Below are 20,294 nucleotides of genomic sequence, written 5' to 3'. Positions count from 1 at the left end.
GTTTTCAAAATTTTGAATCATTTAAAATTGTCTCTAAAGTCAAGAATGGAACATCTTATGTGGTCTCTTCTAACCCCCTTATCTAGGACTAACTCAACCTCTCAAGAAAATCATCATTAAATTCCATCCCACCACAACCATCAAGGCATATCTTCTCATCCACCCTATATTTTAGTTTACTCACCTATGATCTCGTATTTTTTTTCTATACATTTTTAATCTTAGTAATCTTAAGATTTTTTTTAAGTTAATTTTTCATGTTGTTAGGAATTTAAGTATAAATTAAAACACTTATATTAAATGTAGTGCACAAAATTTAAACCTTAAGGTTTTATATTAGAATGAGTGTCTCAGTCATTTATATGAACAACTTATATCTTAGATCTTAGAAGTGATCAATCTCCCTAACATATATAACAAAAATAAGTACATAGTTCGTACAATTGCTTCAGCCATTTTATGGTATTCATTGGCCATTCATACAAAGAGGGACACACTTCTCATCTCATTGTCCACCCAAGATAATTTCTAAATTAATTATACAATAAAAGAAATATTGTGGAATAAGGAATTCGCATCATCATTGAGTACAATATTATCTCCAGATGCAGCTATAAAGACACCAAACAACAGAAAAACAAAATATTACACGCTTTTTTATNAATCAAACTTCTAGATTCGAACCTTAGCCAAAACACATAGAGGATTCTTCTTCTGTTGAGTAATTCCTGGCAACATTTCAGTATCAATATCTTCCTTTTTCATTCCAACTGGTAATTCCCAATCAAATGACCTGAGAAGATTAGCTACAATAAGACCCAATGAAGCAATTGCCATAGTCATACCAGGGCAAATTCTACGTCCAGCACCAAATGGAATGAACTCAAAATCTTGCCCTCGAAAATCTATTGTATTATCTAAGAACCTCTCTGGTAAAAACTCATATGGGTCTTTCCAAGAGTTAGGATCTCTATGGATAGTCCAAGCATTAACATACACTATTGTCTTGGCTGGAATTTCATAGCCTTCTAAAATACATGCTTCATTTGTTTCCCTCGGCACAAGTAGGGGAGCTGGTGGATGCAGTCTCAGTGTCTCTTTTATCACGGCCTTAAAATAGGAGAGCTTTTGAATATCATCTTCATACAGAAAATCTTTTTCACCCGCCAAATTCCTAATTTCTTCTTGAACTTTCTTCATTACTCTTGGATTTTTTAGTAGTACGATCATAGCCCAGATCGTTGAAGAAGCAATTGTATCAGTTGCTGCTACAAGAATGTTCTGCAAAAAAGAAATCAGTAGTTCATAATCGATTCAAAACATATTTTATTAAATAAACTTATAAACTGAACTTGTCCAAAACCCTTTTGTTTTATATGTAATAAATTAGAAAAAAAATGGTAGAGTACACCTTGTTGGAATTCAACTGTGAATCCAAGTCTTACATTAGATAAAAATGAAAAAATAATTAATCAATTGTCTTAAGATATTTTTATAGAGAGTAGTGTCAATCCTTTATATGGTTAGACTCAAATATTATTGATGTTTGTGTCTTCAGGTGAACCTCCTCGATAAACCCAACATAGCTTAAAAGACACCTATTTTATAATTTTATAAGATGGTTAAACTAATCAAATATATTTGTTAAGTTTGATAAATTCACATGTGAACCATTTTGTTATAGTTTCATTAAGTAGATGTGGGAAAATCGGTCTTCTATCACAATAATGTACCTTCTATCAGTTTTATAATTTCTATATGGATCGAGACACCAACTCCTCACTTGTCATTTTTCAGTTGCTTAAAAAAACATATAAAGATTAAAACAAGTAATTTGTAAGTATAAAAATTAAAATATATAAAAGAATATCATAGATGAAAATAAGTAATTAAACACATAATATATAAATTAGAAATGTTCTATCTCACGCCTAGTCCATATACACATATCAATAATTTGCTACACAAGTAGATAAACTAAACGAGGAAAGGAAAAGAAGTCCAAACCATGAAAACAGCTTTGATGTGATCATTTTCCAGATCTACAGAAAACGAACGTTGCTTTTTGAGTTGAAGTAAGACATCAGTCAAATCCTCGTTGTCTGTTGTCTTTCTATTAGGATCCATGTGTTCATCAATGACTTCTTGGTAGAACGTATCCAACTCTTTGAAATTCTGTTCAAGACGAGCACGTAGCCCTGTGATTCTATCAATCCAACCCAAGAAAGGAATATAATCTGAGAAAAAAGGCATGCCCAACATGGCTTGACCCTCTTCCAGTAGCTCATGGAATCTACTCCTTTCTGTTCCTTCATCTTCATACCTGGTGGAAAGTGGACCAATATGTGATACTTAGTGAAACATTTAATTAAACTTTTACTCAATCTTGTACTAAAAATTATATCGCATAATTTTTTAAGAACAATAGAATTTAGAAAACAGTTTTGAAATTTAATGCCAGTCGTCCTAAAACTGATTGAGTGTCTTTGAGTGTGAAAACCATGCTCCATATCTCTTACAATACCTTCTGCCAAAGGCAATTCTGCATATAATAGTGCTGGTTAGGGAGATGAGTGCATCACTCAAATTGGTAACCTTGGAGGACGAGGCATGCATGGATATTTTTCTTATCATTTGCTTGACCTCAGAGTGTCTTATTGAGGAAAAGTTTGAGACGCGAGTAGAGCTAAGGAGATGAACAACACAAATTTTCNTTATTTCTCTCCAATAACTATTGTATGGGCAAAATGCAATGTCAATCCCATTATAAGACAATTTCTGTTGGCCAAGTAATCTAGGTCTCCCACAAAACTCAAGGTCACGATCTTTCATTACCTCTTTGGCAAGTTTAGGAGAGGAAATAACAATGGCTGACCTTAAACCTAATTTAAGGGAAANTATTGGTCCATATTTTCTTGAGAGTTGCCATAGNTGAAGATAAAGAGTAGAGTTATTGAGCTGATGAAGGTTCCCTATTATGGGAAGGCCTCTAGGACCTGGTGGGAGTGGTGGTTTTTTCATGGTTTTGANGTATTTGAGGAAGAATGAGAAAAACACAGGAAGAATAAGGCATATAATTAGAAGTGATGACAACATTGTTTCTATAACAATGAGGTGGAAGAAACCAGTTTGTGAATCTTATATTAGAGTCATAGAAACTTATATTGGGGGGCATAAACATGTTAGGTGATTCCTCGATAATATAAAAATATGAAAGTGACAAGAACAAAAATAAATAAAAGATTAAAGAAGAGTTTAGAGGTTGACTTACTAGAAATTAAAATATATTTGGTAAACAAAAATAATTTTCATATATGTTGGAATAGAATTTATCTTTAACAAAGTCTTTCTAGAATGGTTTAAGAATATTAGAATATTGAAATATCCGAAAAAAAAAACTATGAATATTTTTACTAAAATTTCCCCGCAAAAAAGTCCTTTTAAATATTCTTATAACATTTAGTATGTATATTTAATGATCTTAATCTCTTTACAACAAAATTTGGAACATTAATTATATCAACTATTAAAACATGAAACCATTAGAATCATTAAAACTAGCTAAAACTAGAAAACAACAAACAGCATAATAAAATCCACAATAGAAGTAGCATCCAATGATACTTAAGGCACACCTAACGCTATATAATACTAAAGCTCTCTATGATGATTGTACCCAACGGTTCAATCTAGTACTTAGCGTCAAAAACCACTATAGAACTCTCTAACTTTGAAATTTAACACTAGGACCCAATACCGGTTAGTTTCGTCCGATGTCATGACAAGAAAACTATGAATGATAGTGTTTCAAATTGATCAACTGCACAGATTGGTACTTTTCACTCTTTCCTTACTTTTAGTTGTTTCAAAATCACTTTCTAACTAGTATCAATATGTTGAATTATTCATTCTAAAACTCTCTCAATCAATTTAACGTCATATAAATCAACAAATTCGAAACAACACAATTGAACATGAATTAAATACATGTTATAACACATTAAAAAACTTTCACTATCAACACAAACCAACATAATGATTCATATCTCAAGTTTTCACAATGGTACATTTTCAGTTAACAAAATAAGAAAACACACGTAACAACACAAATTTCGCTTTTCTCACGTATAAGAACAACTCTAACAACTCTAAAAAATCAAAATATCTCTAACTTTTACATATAAAAATACTACAAACAATGAGGTCATAGCATTACGATCACTGATCATGTTCTCATATTGGTGACAAAAAGAACACATCAAGCAATGCAAAGAGAAAAACAAATTAAATTAAGAAAAGAGCAGAAATAAATAATAACTTACTCACAGTGATAAATTGATTAGATGAATTTGAAGAATTCTTTGCAAAGATCACTCTAACAGATTAAGATCTTCAAAAATATTAACAAGAAGAAAAGATTCTTTAAAAAAAATAGAAAACTCTAAAAAATATATTTTAAAACTAATTTAAAAAGTGTAAAAAAGATAATAATTAAAGAACTTTAAAAAAATATTGTTTTAAAATAATAAAAATAATTTATAAGGAAACCATTTATACTAAATCATTTTAATATTAAAATAATTAATTCTTATTATTTTTAAACTAGTATAATTTCAAAAATATTATTTTCTCCACCATCAACAATTTTTGTTAGAATTTTTTGTCATTATTTTTTCTATTATTTACTTTTACTGCAATCGAGTCTTAACTTTTCATAATCAATTCTTATTTATCTTTGCATCTACTTTCATTTTGTTTCAACATTTTTTCAAATCATTTTCTCCTAAAATCTTAAACATCTCAATTAGATTATCTTAATATAGTTAATAAAGTTTCTGATTTTGATATTCCTTTAAATAAATATATTAAAAACCTTATATTAGTTGTCCTATTTCGAGTTTATTTATATTATTTTTTCGTAGATAATATTAGTAAGACAGGTCGATATCAACTTGAATCAAATGGTGGAAACAATATAAAATATTATAATATTGACTTCTAGATAAACTACTACTCACCATTTACGAAGTACGAGGTAGACATTGCTTATTATTAATACAATAAATATATATATATATATATATATATATATATATATATATATATATATATGACTGATTTGAAAGTCATAATGTATTTACACACATGTCCATGTATTGATAAAGTTTTAAGTGAAACGAGAAAGAATAAGTTTGGACTTGTAACATCTATTCTCAGGAAGATTAATTAAATTAGAATATTAATAAAATTTGAACTCAGTTTAATTGTGTAATCAATTAATAAAACTTAATATATTGTTTTAATTAGCATTGAAAATAAAGTATTTTGATATAAGATGTTTTTATCAATATAATGTTAAACTAGGTATAAAAGTTAAACATTGGAAAAACGTTGTTTAACGTGAGCTCATAGATGTCTGTTAGAGGATCACCGACATCATATGATGACCGATGACATTACCGTAAATAAGATGGTAACCTAGACGCCGATTTCACGGTAAAACGACGTCTCATATATAGCACATGTCAGTTCTGCTCTAAGCGACGTCCAATGTAATGAGGTAGGCGAGAAGACAGACTTCTCTTACGCCATTGACGTCGGTTGTGATGGGGGTCAACATCTACTTGACTCAAATTAATGTTGTTCACCTGATTCCCAAGCGCTTAGACGTCAGGTAGACAAAAACCGACGTCTATGGCCTGTCCGGAAGGCAGGAAGACAAAAATTTCTGCAAAATAGATGTCGCATTTTTGGGTGCACGACGTCTATGTGCCTGTAATTAATTATGTTCATCAAACTCCGAGGCACTTCGACGTCCGACAACAGAGACCCGACGTCAGCGCTCCTTCACAACTGTCGTCTACTTCCATGACAAGAAATGAAACGTCAATCGGTTCAGTGCCCTAGACGTCGGCTCCCCTGGTGGCCGACGTCTAATGGGCATTCGAAAAGTCAGTTTAGATGGACGTCGAATTAGTTCGATAACCGACATCTAGGTGACTATAGATGTCGGTCTCTGGAGCAACCGACGCCTCATTTCATTTTAAATAAACCGCAGACTCTTCGCGATATTGCAGTTTCTGATATCATCGTCTTCCTCCTCTCCTTTTTCTCTCTTGCGGCTCCTCTCCTTTTTCTCTCTTGCGGCATTGCATTATTGTTTCTAATAACATCATGCAAAGTCTTCCTCCTCTCCTTTTTCTCTCTTGTGGCATTGCATCCTAGGTGCGTGTTTTTTTATGGTTACCGTTTAAACATTGTTCAGTCTTTCATTAATTATTTTCTGGTTCAACTGATTAAAATTTTGTCTTCCTTGTGTTGTGTTTTAGTGCAGTTTTATTCCTCTCTTGGGGTAACGCAGTACCACATTCTTCCTTTGCTAGTTGCCTCCCAGAAAAAGCGGCGTCTTTTGGATTTCTCGTGGCGTTTCGATCCAAAAACGACTCTGAGTCGTTGCCTAGTTATCGTTTCACCGTAGTTTTTCCCTCTTGCGGTTGAAAATGGAACTAAGCAAAGACCCAGGTTCGGTTTTGGGTTGAAATGCCATGAGAAATTCAAAAGAGGCAAGTTTTTTTTCGGGGGAAACTAGCAAAGAAAGAATGTGCTACTGGGCTGTCCAAAGACAAGAACAAAATTGCACTAAAAGACAACGTCTATATTAGACGTTGGTTAATGCATACACCGACGTCTAATAGTGACATTAGACGGCGGTTAGTGACATGTTCGAAGTTTTTATGTGCTATTAGACGTCGGTTTTGCTTTATCCGACGTCTATATATTGCCTTTAGCCGTCGGATTACGCCTACACCGACGTTTAGTGACGTCCGACATGGCACTAACTGACGCTTGTATAGACGTCTGTTGTGTAGGATGTGCGACGTCCCATTGACGTCACCGGTATTGACGTCAATTGTGAATGAAACATTAAAAGTCCAAAATAATTGACCTTAAACAACATTTTTCTACTAGTGACATATTCAAATAGATATTGGTAGCATAAGAAAAGAAAACATGTGTATAAAATTATAAAAGAAAACATACAGACAGAGACAGGCATGTGAATGACGATGCAGATACAGAAACAAAAATGACTTACGTAATTGTTTTGTTTGATTCTTTATTGTAGCCCACCAACTTATATAGAAAAAAAAATAATTACAAATATTTTTTAGTCATTTAAAATTACAATAATGTTTGTTATACTTTGATTTTAAAATTTTTAAAATAATAGTTATAACTGTCCTAAACCTATATTAATAAATCGAAGAACAAACACTACCACATGTTATGAGATGTTCAAATATCCACTTTAGCACCACCGTTATAAAGAAAATTATGAAAAGAGTTATTTTGATCATAATATTTTGGTTCATCAACCAAATATATTTAGACAAAATAAAAAAAAAAATAGATATTTTTTATTTCGGAATAAATCAAAACCTAAACCTTTATATTAGTTGTTAGTTTTGAAAAAAATAAAAAAATAGAATTAGACTTTGGTTCTTTTAATAACTATAAAATCTAATACTTTTCTAATATTCTAAAATAATTAATTTTAAAGAGATATTAATCATCAGTTTTCTAAATAACGGTAGTCTAATACTTTTAGAATTAAATTATTTTTATTATAAAAAAAAATTAAACTTTGATTATTCATATAATTTAAACCTAATATCCCTTGACATTTCGGTTTAAGTAATAATTGAAGTCTAATATATACATTTTTTTCTTAATGATTTTTTTGTTTTTTTTTCATCTTACAAATTAAACCTTGACAAAATTATACACAAATATAACTAACAAATTATATAATAAAGAATCAACTAAAATATAAATATAATAATTTGACAATGTGATATTATTTCACTTTAAATAATTTATAAGCAAATATATTACATATTATTGAACGTCTTTATTATATATTTTACATATAATTTCCTTATATACTTTATGGATGTACATTTTTTTTTGTCGACAGCTACATATTAGTTCAAAATTATACTTATCCAACCGTCCACGTTGTAAAATATAAGTATAATATAAAAAGACTGCACTAAATCTTCAAATAATTGTATCAAATACATGATGTAACATTTACCTAATTTTAATTACTTACATAGTTAGTCCTTTATTGGGCTTATTAATATATCGTTCATACTAATTTATCAATTAATAAAAAATTTAAAGAATAATTTTGATGTATTATTTCAAGGAATAGAGTACCATACATATACATACAAGGATCCTATAATCCTTCATCTATTAAAGAAAAGACATGTGCACAACATAATATTTGATTGCCTAATATCCTTTAATAGAATATTTGACAAACACCCCCACTCAAGTTGGTGCATGGATATCACACATTCCCAACTTGAATAGAGACTCATCAAACAATCTTCTTGACACTCCTTTGGTGAGAACATCAGCCAACTGTAACTTTGATCTTACAAAAGGAAATGAAATTATTTCAGCTTCAATCTTCTCTTTGATGAAATGTCTATCAATCTCCACATGCTTTGTTCTATCATGTTGAACAGGATTATGAGCAATTGCAATAGCCGAAGTATTGTCACAATACAAACTCATAGCTTCATTTGGTTTAAATCCCAAATCTGATAGCACATTTTTAATCCACAAAAGTTCACATACACCTAGTGTCATGCCTCTAAATTCTGCTTTAGCACTAGATCTTGCTACTACATGCTGTTTTTTACTCCTCCATGTTACAAGATTTCCTCCTACAAAAGTAAAGTATCTAGAGGTAGATCTTCTATCATCTTTTGAACCTGCCCAATCTGCATCAGTGAACCCTTCTACCTTCAAGTTTCCATTATTTGAGAACAAANTTCCTTTACNAGGAGCGGACTTCAAATATCTCAAAATCCTCTCAACAGCATCCATGTGAAGCTTTCGTGGGTCATGCATAAATTGACTAACAACATTCACTGCATAGGTGATATCTAGATGTGTATGACACAAATAAATTAAATTTCCTACCAGTCTTTGGTCCCTTTGTCTATGCTTGCTGAATTTGAGCATTGAAAGAGTTTATGATTTTTTTCAATTGGTGTATCAGCTGGTTTACTCCCAAGTAGCCCAGTTTCAGATAGTAAGTCAATAGTATATTTTCTTTGGCATAGGAAAATACCATGTTTTGATCTAGCTACTTCAATACCTAGAAAATATTTGAGATTTCCAAGTTGTTTCATCTCAAATTCAGATGCAAGGTATTGTTGTAAACTAGAGATCTCTTCTTGGTCATTTCCTATAACAATCATGTCATCTACATATATAATCAAAGCTGTGATTTTTTCTTTTCTTCTCTTCAAAAATAAGGTATGATCAGAGTTACTTGCTCTATAGCCAAACGCCTTCATAGACTTGGTAAACCTTCAAAACCATGCTCTTGAGGATTGTTTTAATCCATATAAAGCCTTCTTTAATTTGAAAACCTTCATTCCATTTGAATCTGTCATGACTGGTGGAGAATCCATATAAATTTCTTCTGAAATTTCTCCATGTAGGAAAGCATTTTTCACATCAAATTGTAGAAGAGACCAATCTTGGTTTGCAGCTAGTGACAAAAGTATTCTTACAGTATTGAGCTTGGCTACCGGTGCTAACGTCTCTTGGTAATATACACCATAAGATTGAGTGTAACCTTTAGCCACAAGTCGTACTTTATACCTTTCAATAGTTCCATCAGCTTTATACTTAATTGTAAAGACCCATTTGCAGCCCACAGTTTTCTTCCCTTTTGGTAAGGACACAGGATCCCAAGTGTTGTTTTTTTCTAAAGCCGCCATCTCCTCAACCATTGCTTCGGTCCATCTAGGATCTGCCAAAGCTTCCTGTACATTACTAGGAATAGAAATTGAAGATAATTGAGATACAAATGATGCATATGATTGAGATAACCTATGAGATGACACATATTTACTAATGAGATATTTAACTTTGGCTTGGAGGTATGGTTCATATTTAGTTGGAGGTTGACCACGATTAGAATGAGGTGGAAGATTATATTGAACAATAGTAGACTCAGTGTTTGGTATGCTGGTGGTTTCAGGCAGGCAAGAATCAATTTCATCTAAATTAGTATTATAAGAGATAGGATCAGAAGGTACCTCTAAAGAGTCAAGTTGAACCTGTGGAGAAGATTGAGCCAATTGGTTATGATCAGAAGACACTGTATTATCCAGAAAAGAAGTGTCCATATTTAGGATTGGCTCATTTGCTACAAAATGATCCTCACACGATGATATATAATCAAACATATTAACATCATGATTATGCACTTCACTTTCATTGCCTTCCTGAAGTGGAGAATCAACATAAAAAAATTCATGCTCATTAAATGTCACGTCCATAGAAATATAAAATTTCTTTGATGGTGGATGGTAAGCACGATAACCTTTTTGAGTTGATCCATACCCAACAAAAACACATTTGATCGCTCGTTCTTCAAGCTTTGTATGTTGATGTGGGTGTAAGTGAACATATATAACACATCCAAAAATATGAAGGGGTAAATAAACTATGGGAGGAAGGATACAATGATCAGACAACACATCAAAAGGCCTTCGTAAGTTAAGCACACTAGAAGGGGTTCAATTAATTAAATAAACGGCAGAGGTCACAGCCTCACCCCATAAATGAGATGGGATATTACCATCTATCAAAAGTGATCTAGTCACCCCTAATATATGTCTATTTTTCCTTTCAGCCACACCATTTTGTTGTGGTGAATAAAGACATGTAGTTTGATGCAAGATGCCTTTAGAGTTCATGAACTCTATTAATTCAGTCTTAAAATATTCCCCTCCATTGTTTGATCGAATGACTTTAATATGTGTGTTAAATTGTGTAACGATCATATGATGAAAGGAACGAAATACATCACACACTTCACTTTTATGTTTAAGCAAATACACCCAGGTTACCCGAGTACAATCATCAACAAAACTGATAAACCATTTTTTTCCATTATGTGTAGATTGTGGGGCAGGACCCCAAACATCTGTTTGAATTAATGAAAAAGGAAAATCAGTTTTGTTATTGCTTAAAGGAAACACAACACGGTGATTTTTTGCCAAAACACAAGTTTCACAAAAAAAAAATCAGAAATATTGCAGTTATGAAATAGTGATGGAAATAATTTTTTTAAATAACCAAAAGAGGGATGTCCCAACCGTTTATGCCACAACCAAATTTCTTTTTTGTTTTTATCTTGTTTGTGATCATTTGCAAGACAAGCTAATCTTCTTTTATGGTTTTGTTGTGAGACATTTTCAAGATAATACAGTCCTTCACTCTCTCTAGCACTAGCAATCTTCTCTTTGGAATGAATATTCTGAAAAAGACAATGGGTTGGGTAAAACAAGGCAACACAAGAATGTGATTTGGTTAACTTGCTGACGGAGATAAGATTACAGTTTAATGTAGGAACAAATAAAACATCAGGAATCGATAAAGAGGGTGAGAGGAATATAGTACCTATACCTTCAATAGGAGATGAGACCCCATTGGCATTGATAATAACAGTTTTAGAACAATTAGAGGAAAAACTAGTAAATATATGAGGATCACAAGTCATATGATCAGTAGCACCTGAATCAATTATCCAATCACTACCCTTAGTAACAAAAGAAAGAGATTAAGAGCAGAGTTACATATACCTGACTTAGTCACAAATCTGGCAGCAGTAGAAATATAACTCTTAGAAGCAGCAGAAGTTCCAGAATCATGTTTCTCCGATTGATTGTGATCGAAAGAAGCCATCAGAAATATTCAATGAAAAAAAAGACACTAATTCTTAAACTGTAGAGGATATCAGTGTTTGGCTCTTGATACCATAATAAAATGTTTAAAGAATAATTTTGATGTATTATTTCAAGGAATAGAGTACCATACATATACATACAAGGATCCTATAATACTTCATCTATTAATTAAAGAAAAGACATGTGCACAAATCTGCACAAATTATAATAATATCAAAAATATAACTAACATAATATTTGATTGTCTAATATTCTTTAATAGAATATTTGACAAATCTTAACATCAATAATGTAATATGTCTCAACTATAAATGGCACAACAGAAAATAAAATAAAAGAAAATCAAATGTACAAAATGAAATGAATAAAACAATACAATTACCCTAAAATGACAATTGAACACTCGAAAAATGTTTCTTCGATATAAAATAACCAAGTTAAGAGTAAAGTATTATTAGAAAAATCTTAAAATGAAATGAAACAGGATTTATTTATGTATGTCGTGAATATTACAAAGGTAAAATCCTTTACTTAAATTACAAGACTGAGATGACATCTGTAAAACTACATGGTCTTCTGAAGGTGGTTGAAGAATTTCAGTTTATTTAAATAGATGTCGAACTTCGAGGTGTTGTCGATATCGTAGGTCTTAATCAGCAAAAATATTCTAATCCTAAGTATTTTCACGATTAAATAATACCATTAATAAATGTACAATAATTGAACAATAATTCCATTAATAAATACCACTAATGTAACAATGTTGAACAATAATACCATTAGTAAATACTTAAAGTAATCATTTATTTATGTTATTTTTAATGACTTTTACTTACATTTACATTTGGGGGAAAGATGACCATTTTACCCTTAATCTTCAATCATGTGTCATTTAAACAGAGTAATTAATTTTAGATGTTCATTATTATTTGATTAGTTATATAAGCATCATCTATACGACTATGCTGAGACAATATCCACGTTTCCTTAAAAGACTTCCTAAAGTCTTAAATATAAAAGATAAGGAGAAGATTATTATGAAATCGGTATCGTCCATTGTCGACCGAGCTCAAGCTAAATATATTCATATCAATGCCGAATTCGTTAATTTTAGACTCCAGAGATTCAAAACGATGAATTTCAGGCTTTGCTCACTTAAATAAATTTGAAGAAGTGGGATTGAATGGATTTGAAGATAAATTATTTTTTGTTTATTTGAGTGAATTTGGAGGTAAGTGAAGGTGGATTTGGAGGCAAGTGAGGGTGGATTTGGAGTTAAATTTTTTTAATCTGTCACATAAATCAAATTCTACACTAATTCTTACCAACTTTACTTTTAAATTCACTTTTACTTATCTCCAAATTCACTTAAATAAACAACAAAAACAATTAACCTTCAAATCCATTCAACCATTCTCTCCTCAAATTTATTCACGTGAAAAAAAATCAATTATGGATAATGCTAACCTTCCTAAAAAGTGTTAAGAATTTGGGTCACGAAACAATATAAGATTGCCAATACAATCTACATGGATCTACTTACGGATTAATCACGGGCTAAGTGTGAGTTACCGATGTAAATCCTGCTTGGAAGACGATGATTAAGAGGCAGCGGTAAAGCAGATATATTTGAAATATTTTTTGTTATTATTTTTGTAATCTTTTTCGTTAATATCTTTTTATTTCTTGTAATATTTTTTTAGTTTCTATCTTTGTAATTGAAATATTCTTTAATTTGGAAATAGAATTGATTTATAATCAATTTATTTATAAATAAAACTCTAACTTTTATGATCCGAGGACAGAAATATATTTAATTTTTTTTTTGTGATTTTACTGTGCATTAATGTAGTTGAATAGTATTTAAGTATTTAAGTTAAATTACTGTGCATTAAGTATTTAAGTATATTGACCTTAAATATTAATTTTCATTCAGCAACATGATTAATAAGATGAAAGTACTTGCACTTAAATTTTTGTAAAGTGTTTTTTCTTATACTAACACACTATATATGTTTAGTAAAGTGATAAAAATTTCAAAGGAAAGAAATATTGAACTTGGGAAAGACACATAAGATATATATCTGTCCGAAATATGCAAGTTTTATTCTTGTTAATGCTATTTATTAAAATGATTTTTTTATTTGTAATAAATATTTTCTTTACTTTTTTTTACACTATAGTAAATAAATCAATAGATTTTTTTAATAGTGTTTCTTTATTTTCGTATAGGAAAAGAAGATCATTTCCAGTTATATAAGGTCATGAGCGTAAAAGAATATTTTTCTTAATTGATGTCATTCACTGACTTGTAATAGATATAATGATTTTAGGAAACTAATTAGGTATAATAAATGTAATGATCTTAGGAAACTAATTAGGTAACAGGTAATATAAGACATATATATTTAGGAAACTAATTATAAACTAAATATATGTTTACCTAAAATACAAAATCCAAATATATTATATCTTAACACACTCCACAATCAAAGCAGAAGGATGACAATGTTGGAAGTCTCACATCGACTAGAGATAAGACCAAATTATAATATATAACTGGAGTGCAAATTTCACCTTACAAGCCGGTTTTGTGGGGTTGAGTTAGACTTATTGTCCACTTCTAATAGACGGACACTAAGACTGTCTCTAAAATCATCAAACAACACACGTGGAAGTCTCTTAGTAAAGATGTATGTGATCTGATATCGTGAAGGCACATGAAGAACTCGAACCTGACCACAACAACCTTTTCCTGTACAAAATGTATGTCCATACAATATGTTTGATACGTTGATATCGCACTAGGTTGCCCGACAAATAGATAACACTAATATTGTCACAATACACAATAATAGCCATGGTAATGAGAGAATGCAACTCCAATAACAAATTTCGAAGCCAACACGACTTAGAGATTACATTAGCAACGTTCCTATACTCGGTCTCTGCACTAGACAGAGAAAGTGTAGATTGACGCTTGGAGGACCATGACACCAAGTTGTCACCCAAAAACACATAGTAACCTGAGGTAGAACGTCTCGTATCAAGGCACTCACGCCAATAAGCATCAGTATAAGAAACAAGAGATGAGGTCAAAGATGAACTGAAATAAAGACCAAGATGAAGTGTACCTTCTAAATATCGATAACACGTTTGAGAGCTTGCATATGATCCACCCTCGGGTCATGCATATTTAAGTACACCCTCAGGTCATCTCATTCGCCATCATCTTCCATGGCTTCTTCTTCAACATAATCATTCCAACTCTGAATCCAAAGTTTCTGTTGAATAGTAGTGATGTCTTTATCTATCTTATCTGTTAAAAAAGAAGTGTTTTGTTTCTCACACCAAGAGGGGAAGGTGAATTGGTGATGTGTAAAAATGTTTGCTTTTAAAATCTTTTTCGCAAAACATGATGTCTTTGAACTTTTCTTGAATCGCAAGTAAATTTGTATGCAATGAAACAATAAGCGTATTCGAATGAAATATCAGTGTAATCGACTAAATGCAGAGAGAAGGGATAAGAGAATTCAAACACTGCTTTCTTTATTGGTTCGACCAACCTGTCTACATCTAGTGTTCTTCCATTCAACATGAGATGGAACCTAATGCACTATAGAGATATGGGATTTTACACCAAGGTTTTTACAGAAACCTCACGTCAAAATTAAAACACCTCTAACCCAATAATCTAATATAGGCAGTACAAAAACAGACACACAGCAAGAATAATCCTCTTCTGCTGCCAACCCCTTCGAGACACCCTCGAAGTTAAGAACCCCGTTCTTCTTCCTGTATACACCACAGGGAATACCAATAACTCTAAGAGTTTGTCAAAGCTTTTCCTGATCATGTAGAAAGCACCTTCGTGTGAAGAACGATCAGACTTTTCCAAAATAATCAACCTCACTATGCAAAACCTTCAAGACTTTGATCACCATTGTATTTCTTGGTTCTTGGAGCTTTTCTCTCTTTTGTAAGATAACAAAGCACACACCGAAAAGATATGAAAGTGTAAAGATCAATTCTTCTTACAGAAATCAAGTCATGCGTCAATATATAGTATAACACAAATCAGATGCGTTTTAATCGATTACGCTATTAATCTAGTCGAATACATTTCACAGTTACAACAGAATAATAACAGTCAAATGCATTAATTAAAAGCACAATTAATGTAATCGATTTGTAATAAATGCTTGGTCAACATATTAAAAAATATGACCGTTGTGACAATTATCTCAAGCATTTAAGTAGTTATCAAATCAATAACAAACTTAGTTGAATACAAGATGCATGCAATCGATTAAGTAGAACCACTTAGCACATTTTTGAAAGCTTTTCTTCTCAACTTTCATCACAAAACACTTGAGAAATATTTATGCAAACATATGAGTTTTAATCGATTTCACCAATAATGTAATCGACTTAAAACTCATTGTTTTGCCACACTATAAAGTTCACACAGTATAAGTGTTACCAATAAGGAGCATTGGTATCTTGAAGCTACTGTGAAGTTTTGATGATGATAAAAGCTGAAGAATTGAAGACTCTATGTGCATCTTTGTTAAACACATTTTAAAGAAACAAATGTATAGGATAAATTGTAATGATGTAAAAACTCTTAGAAGTTTTCGTATTTAATGAGTCATTGCGCAAATAATCGATTATTTCACAGAATAATCGATTATCACTGTTTCATTTAATATTGTCCAGGTCGCGCAAATAATCGATTATCCCTCGGAATAATCAATTATCACATTTTGAAAACCCCATAACGGACACAAATAATCGATTATCACTTTTGATAATAGATTATTTCTAGCAGTTGGGAGATGTCTTTTCAGTTTCTGACCCTGGGCTTATAAATAGGTTTTTCTACAGCTCTTAGAATTTAACTTTTCATTTTGAGAGTATTAGAGCTTTGTGCCTTAGGAAAGCTGTTTATAATTGAAAAAGATCTATGACATTTTGAGAATACAATTTGCCTGAGAAAGTTCTTAAAGTGATAGAGTGCTCTTGTCAAATCTTGTGAATAGGAGAAGCTCGCGCTCTGTGTGTCAAAGGTCGGAAAAATTCTCTTCAAGTTGGCAGAGCTATTGCTTTCGGTTTGTGCGTCGAAGGAAACTCTTCCGGTTCATTTGTCGAAGGAAGTTTCTTACTGCATTCTTCCAGTTCGTTTGTCGAAGAAAATTGTTTTCTATTCTTTGCTCATTTCATTATCTTGTAATCTGTGCAACTATATTTTTAGTGAAAAAAGTTAATCACTCTTTATAGTCATTAACGACTGGACATAGAATCTTTTGATTCAAACCAAGATAAAATTTTTGTGTTGATTTTCTTAAATCCTATACTCGTTACCTTTTTTAGCACACCATCTGTTCGATAAAAGTTTTACAAAAGGAACTATTTTATTGACTGCAAGAAGCTCTCTGCTTTCAACAATCCGTATTGTACTCTTTGAGTTATATTTTCAAAATTGGTAACGGTTGTTGTTCCAACAATAAGCTTGGCGTTTGTGGTTTTTCATTTCCGCAAACTCATATTATGCATACACAGATAAAGTCACATATAAGACATAGTGGTATGCATTGATCAACACAATATGTTCACAGATATATGTTTGTACAAATACAACATAGTAAACATATAAGCATGTAACATATAACATAGTACATACACATGTATTTTTATTAACTGTGTTGTCATCATCAAAAACACATGTATTGTTGATAGTTCGTACAATTGCTTCAATCATTTTATGGTATTCATTGGCCATTCATACAAAGAGAGGGACACACTTATCATCTTGTACAACCAAGATAATATCTAAATTAATTATACAATAAAGAAATATTCTGGAATAAGGAATTCGCATCATTATTTAGTACAATATTATCTCCAGATACAGCTATAAAGACACCAAACAACAGAAAAACAAAATATTACACGCTTTTTTATTAATCAAACTTCTAGATTCGAACCTTAGCCAAAACACATAGAGGATTCTTCTTCTGTTGAGTAATTCCTGGCAACATTTCAGTATCAATATCTTCCTTTTTCATTCCAACTGGTAATTCCCAATCAAATGACCTGAGAAGATTTGCTAGAATAAGATCCAATGAAGCAATTGCCATAGTCATACCAGGGCAAATTCTACGTCCAGCACCAAATGGAATGAACTCAAAATCTTGCCCTCGAAAATCTGTTGCATTATCTAAGAACCTCTCTGGTAAAAACTCATCTGGGTCTTTCCAAGAGTTGGGGTCTCTGTGGATAGTCCAAGCATTAACATACACTATTGTCTTGGCTGGAATTTCATAGCCTTCTAAAATACATGCTTCATTTGTTTCCCTATGCACAAGTAGGGGAGCTGGTAGATGCAGTCTCAGTGTCTCTTTTATCACGGCCTTGAAATAGGGGAGCTTTTGAATATCATCTTCGTACAGAAAATCTCTTTCACCCGCTAAATTCCTAATTTCTTCTTGAACTTTCTTCATTACTCTTGGATTTTTTAGTAGTAAGGTCATAGCCCAGATCGTTGTAGCAGCAGTTGTATCAGTTGCACCTACAAGTATGTTCTGCAAAAAGGAAATCAGTAGTTCATAATCGATTCAAAACATATTTTACAAAATAAACTTTTAAACTGAACTTGTCCAAAACCCTTTTTTTTTCTTTTGTAAAAAATTAAGAAAAAAATGGTAGACGTACACCTTAAGGGACACCTATTCTATATTTTTTTAAGATGGTTAAACTAATCAAACATATTAGTTAAGTTTGTTAAATTCATATGTGAAACTTTGTTGGTTTCAGCAAAGGTTAACTAGATGTGGCAAAATGTGTCTTCTATCACAATATTGTATCTTCTATAAGTTTTTACATTCATTTGACACAAAATATAACAATAAAATAGTTCAAAAAATATAATATTTTGTAGTTTTTCTTAAAAAAAAAGAGAATAAAAAATAAATAAAAATAATATCAAATTAATATAAAAAATTGAAGTGTATCAAAAAATCATTTTTCTATTTATTTAAATTGAGGCACCCGTACCTCACTTGTCATTTTTCAGTTGCTTAAAAAAATATATAAAGATTAAAGCAAGTAATTTTTAAGTATAAAAATTAAAATATATAAATAAATATCGAGATCAAAATAAGTAATTAAACACAAAATATATAAATTAAAAATGTTTTATCTGACGTTTAGTTTATATATATTAGGGATATGGTAACGGATCGGACATATATAGTGTCTACTCACAATTCGATCTGACAAAAAAAAAATTTATCCTCTATCTGTATGGATATCCCGTTTAAAAAATATCTGCGGCTATTTTAAAACCCATGGATATCTGCGGATACCTAAAAATATTTTAAAAAATATATATTTTATAAATTATTAAAATAAAATTTAAATAGAATTACAAAAAAATATATAAAATATAATATAAGTAAAATTAAATATAAATTAAAATTCAATTTTAATTAAATTTAACCTTGTAAAATATAAATTAATGTTAATTTTAATTAAATTTAACTTAATAAAATATAAATTAAATTTTTATTTTTATTTTTTACGGATAACGAATATTCGCGAGTACTTATAATATAATACCACATCCGACCTGTTTATAAATGGGTATTAAAATATCCGCTACATGCGGGTTCCAGATAGTAAATATTCACAGATATCAACTATCCGTCATGAATTTCATCTGCATACAGATTTTTTTGCCATCCTAATATATACATATAATAATGTGCTACAAGTAGACAAATTAAACGAGGAAATGAAAAGAAGTCCAAACCATGAAAACAGCTTTGATGTGATCATTTTCGAGATCTACAGAAAACGAACGTTGCTTTTTGAGTTGAAGTAAGACATCAATCAAATCCTCGTTTTCTGGTATCTTTCTATTAGGATCCATGTGTTCATCAATGACTTCTTGGTAGAACGTATCCAAGTCTTTGAAATTCTGTTCAAGACGAGCACGTAGCCCTGTGATTCTATCAATCCAACCCAAGAAAGGAATATAATCTGAGAAAAAAAACATGCCCAACATGGCTTGACACTCATTCAGTAGCTCATGGAATCTACTCCTTTCTGTTCCTTCATCTTCATATCTGGTGGAAAGAGGACAAGTATATGATACTCAGTGAAACATTTAATTAAACTTTTACTCAATCTTGTACTAAAAAGTATATCACATGATTCTTTAAAAACAATAAAATTTAGAAAACAGTTTTGAAATTTAATGCCAGTCGTCCTAAAAAAGAGTGAGTTTATTTGAGTGTGAAAAACATGTTACAATACCTTCTCCCAAAGGCAATTCTGCATATAATAGTGCTGGTGAGGGAAATGAGTGCATCACTCAAATTGGTAACCTTGGAGGACGAGGCATGCATGGATATTTTTCTTATCATTTGCTTTACCTCAAAGTGTCTTATTGAGGAAAGGTTTGAGACGCGAGTAGAGCTAAGGAGATGAACAACACAAATTTTC

General features: G+C 31.2%; 1 protein-coding gene across 1 annotated transcript in view; it reads right to left on the bottom strand.

The window, feature by feature from the left end:
* Positions 1 to 341: 341 nt before the first annotated feature.
* The window catches only part of LOC106773810 (cytochrome P450 83B1-like), a 20,380-nt gene continuing 427 nt past the window's right edge, over positions 342 to 20,294 (bottom strand). Inside the window, exons 2-4 of the mRNA XM_014660564.2 lie at positions 2,525 to 2,999; positions 2,008 to 2,323; positions 342 to 1,281 (exon numbers count right to left, since the gene is read on the bottom strand). Coding sequence (XP_014516050.2) covers positions 673 to 1,281; positions 2,008 to 2,323; positions 2,525 to 2,999 — 1,400 coding nt within the window. The 3' untranslated portion in view covers positions 342 to 672. The remainder of the gene's footprint in view (positions 1,282 to 2,007; positions 2,324 to 2,524; positions 3,000 to 20,294) is intronic.

Source organism: Vigna radiata, chromosome 9, assembly GCF_000741045.1.
Source record: "Vigna radiata var. radiata cultivar VC1973A chromosome 9, Vradiata_ver6, whole genome shotgun sequence".
In the NCBI taxonomy this organism is placed as follows: Eukaryota; Viridiplantae; Streptophyta; class Magnoliopsida; order Fabales; family Fabaceae; genus Vigna; species Vigna radiata.
The sequence above is the reverse complement of the archived record's forward strand: the minus strand, read 5'-3'. Positions and strand labels throughout refer to the sequence as shown.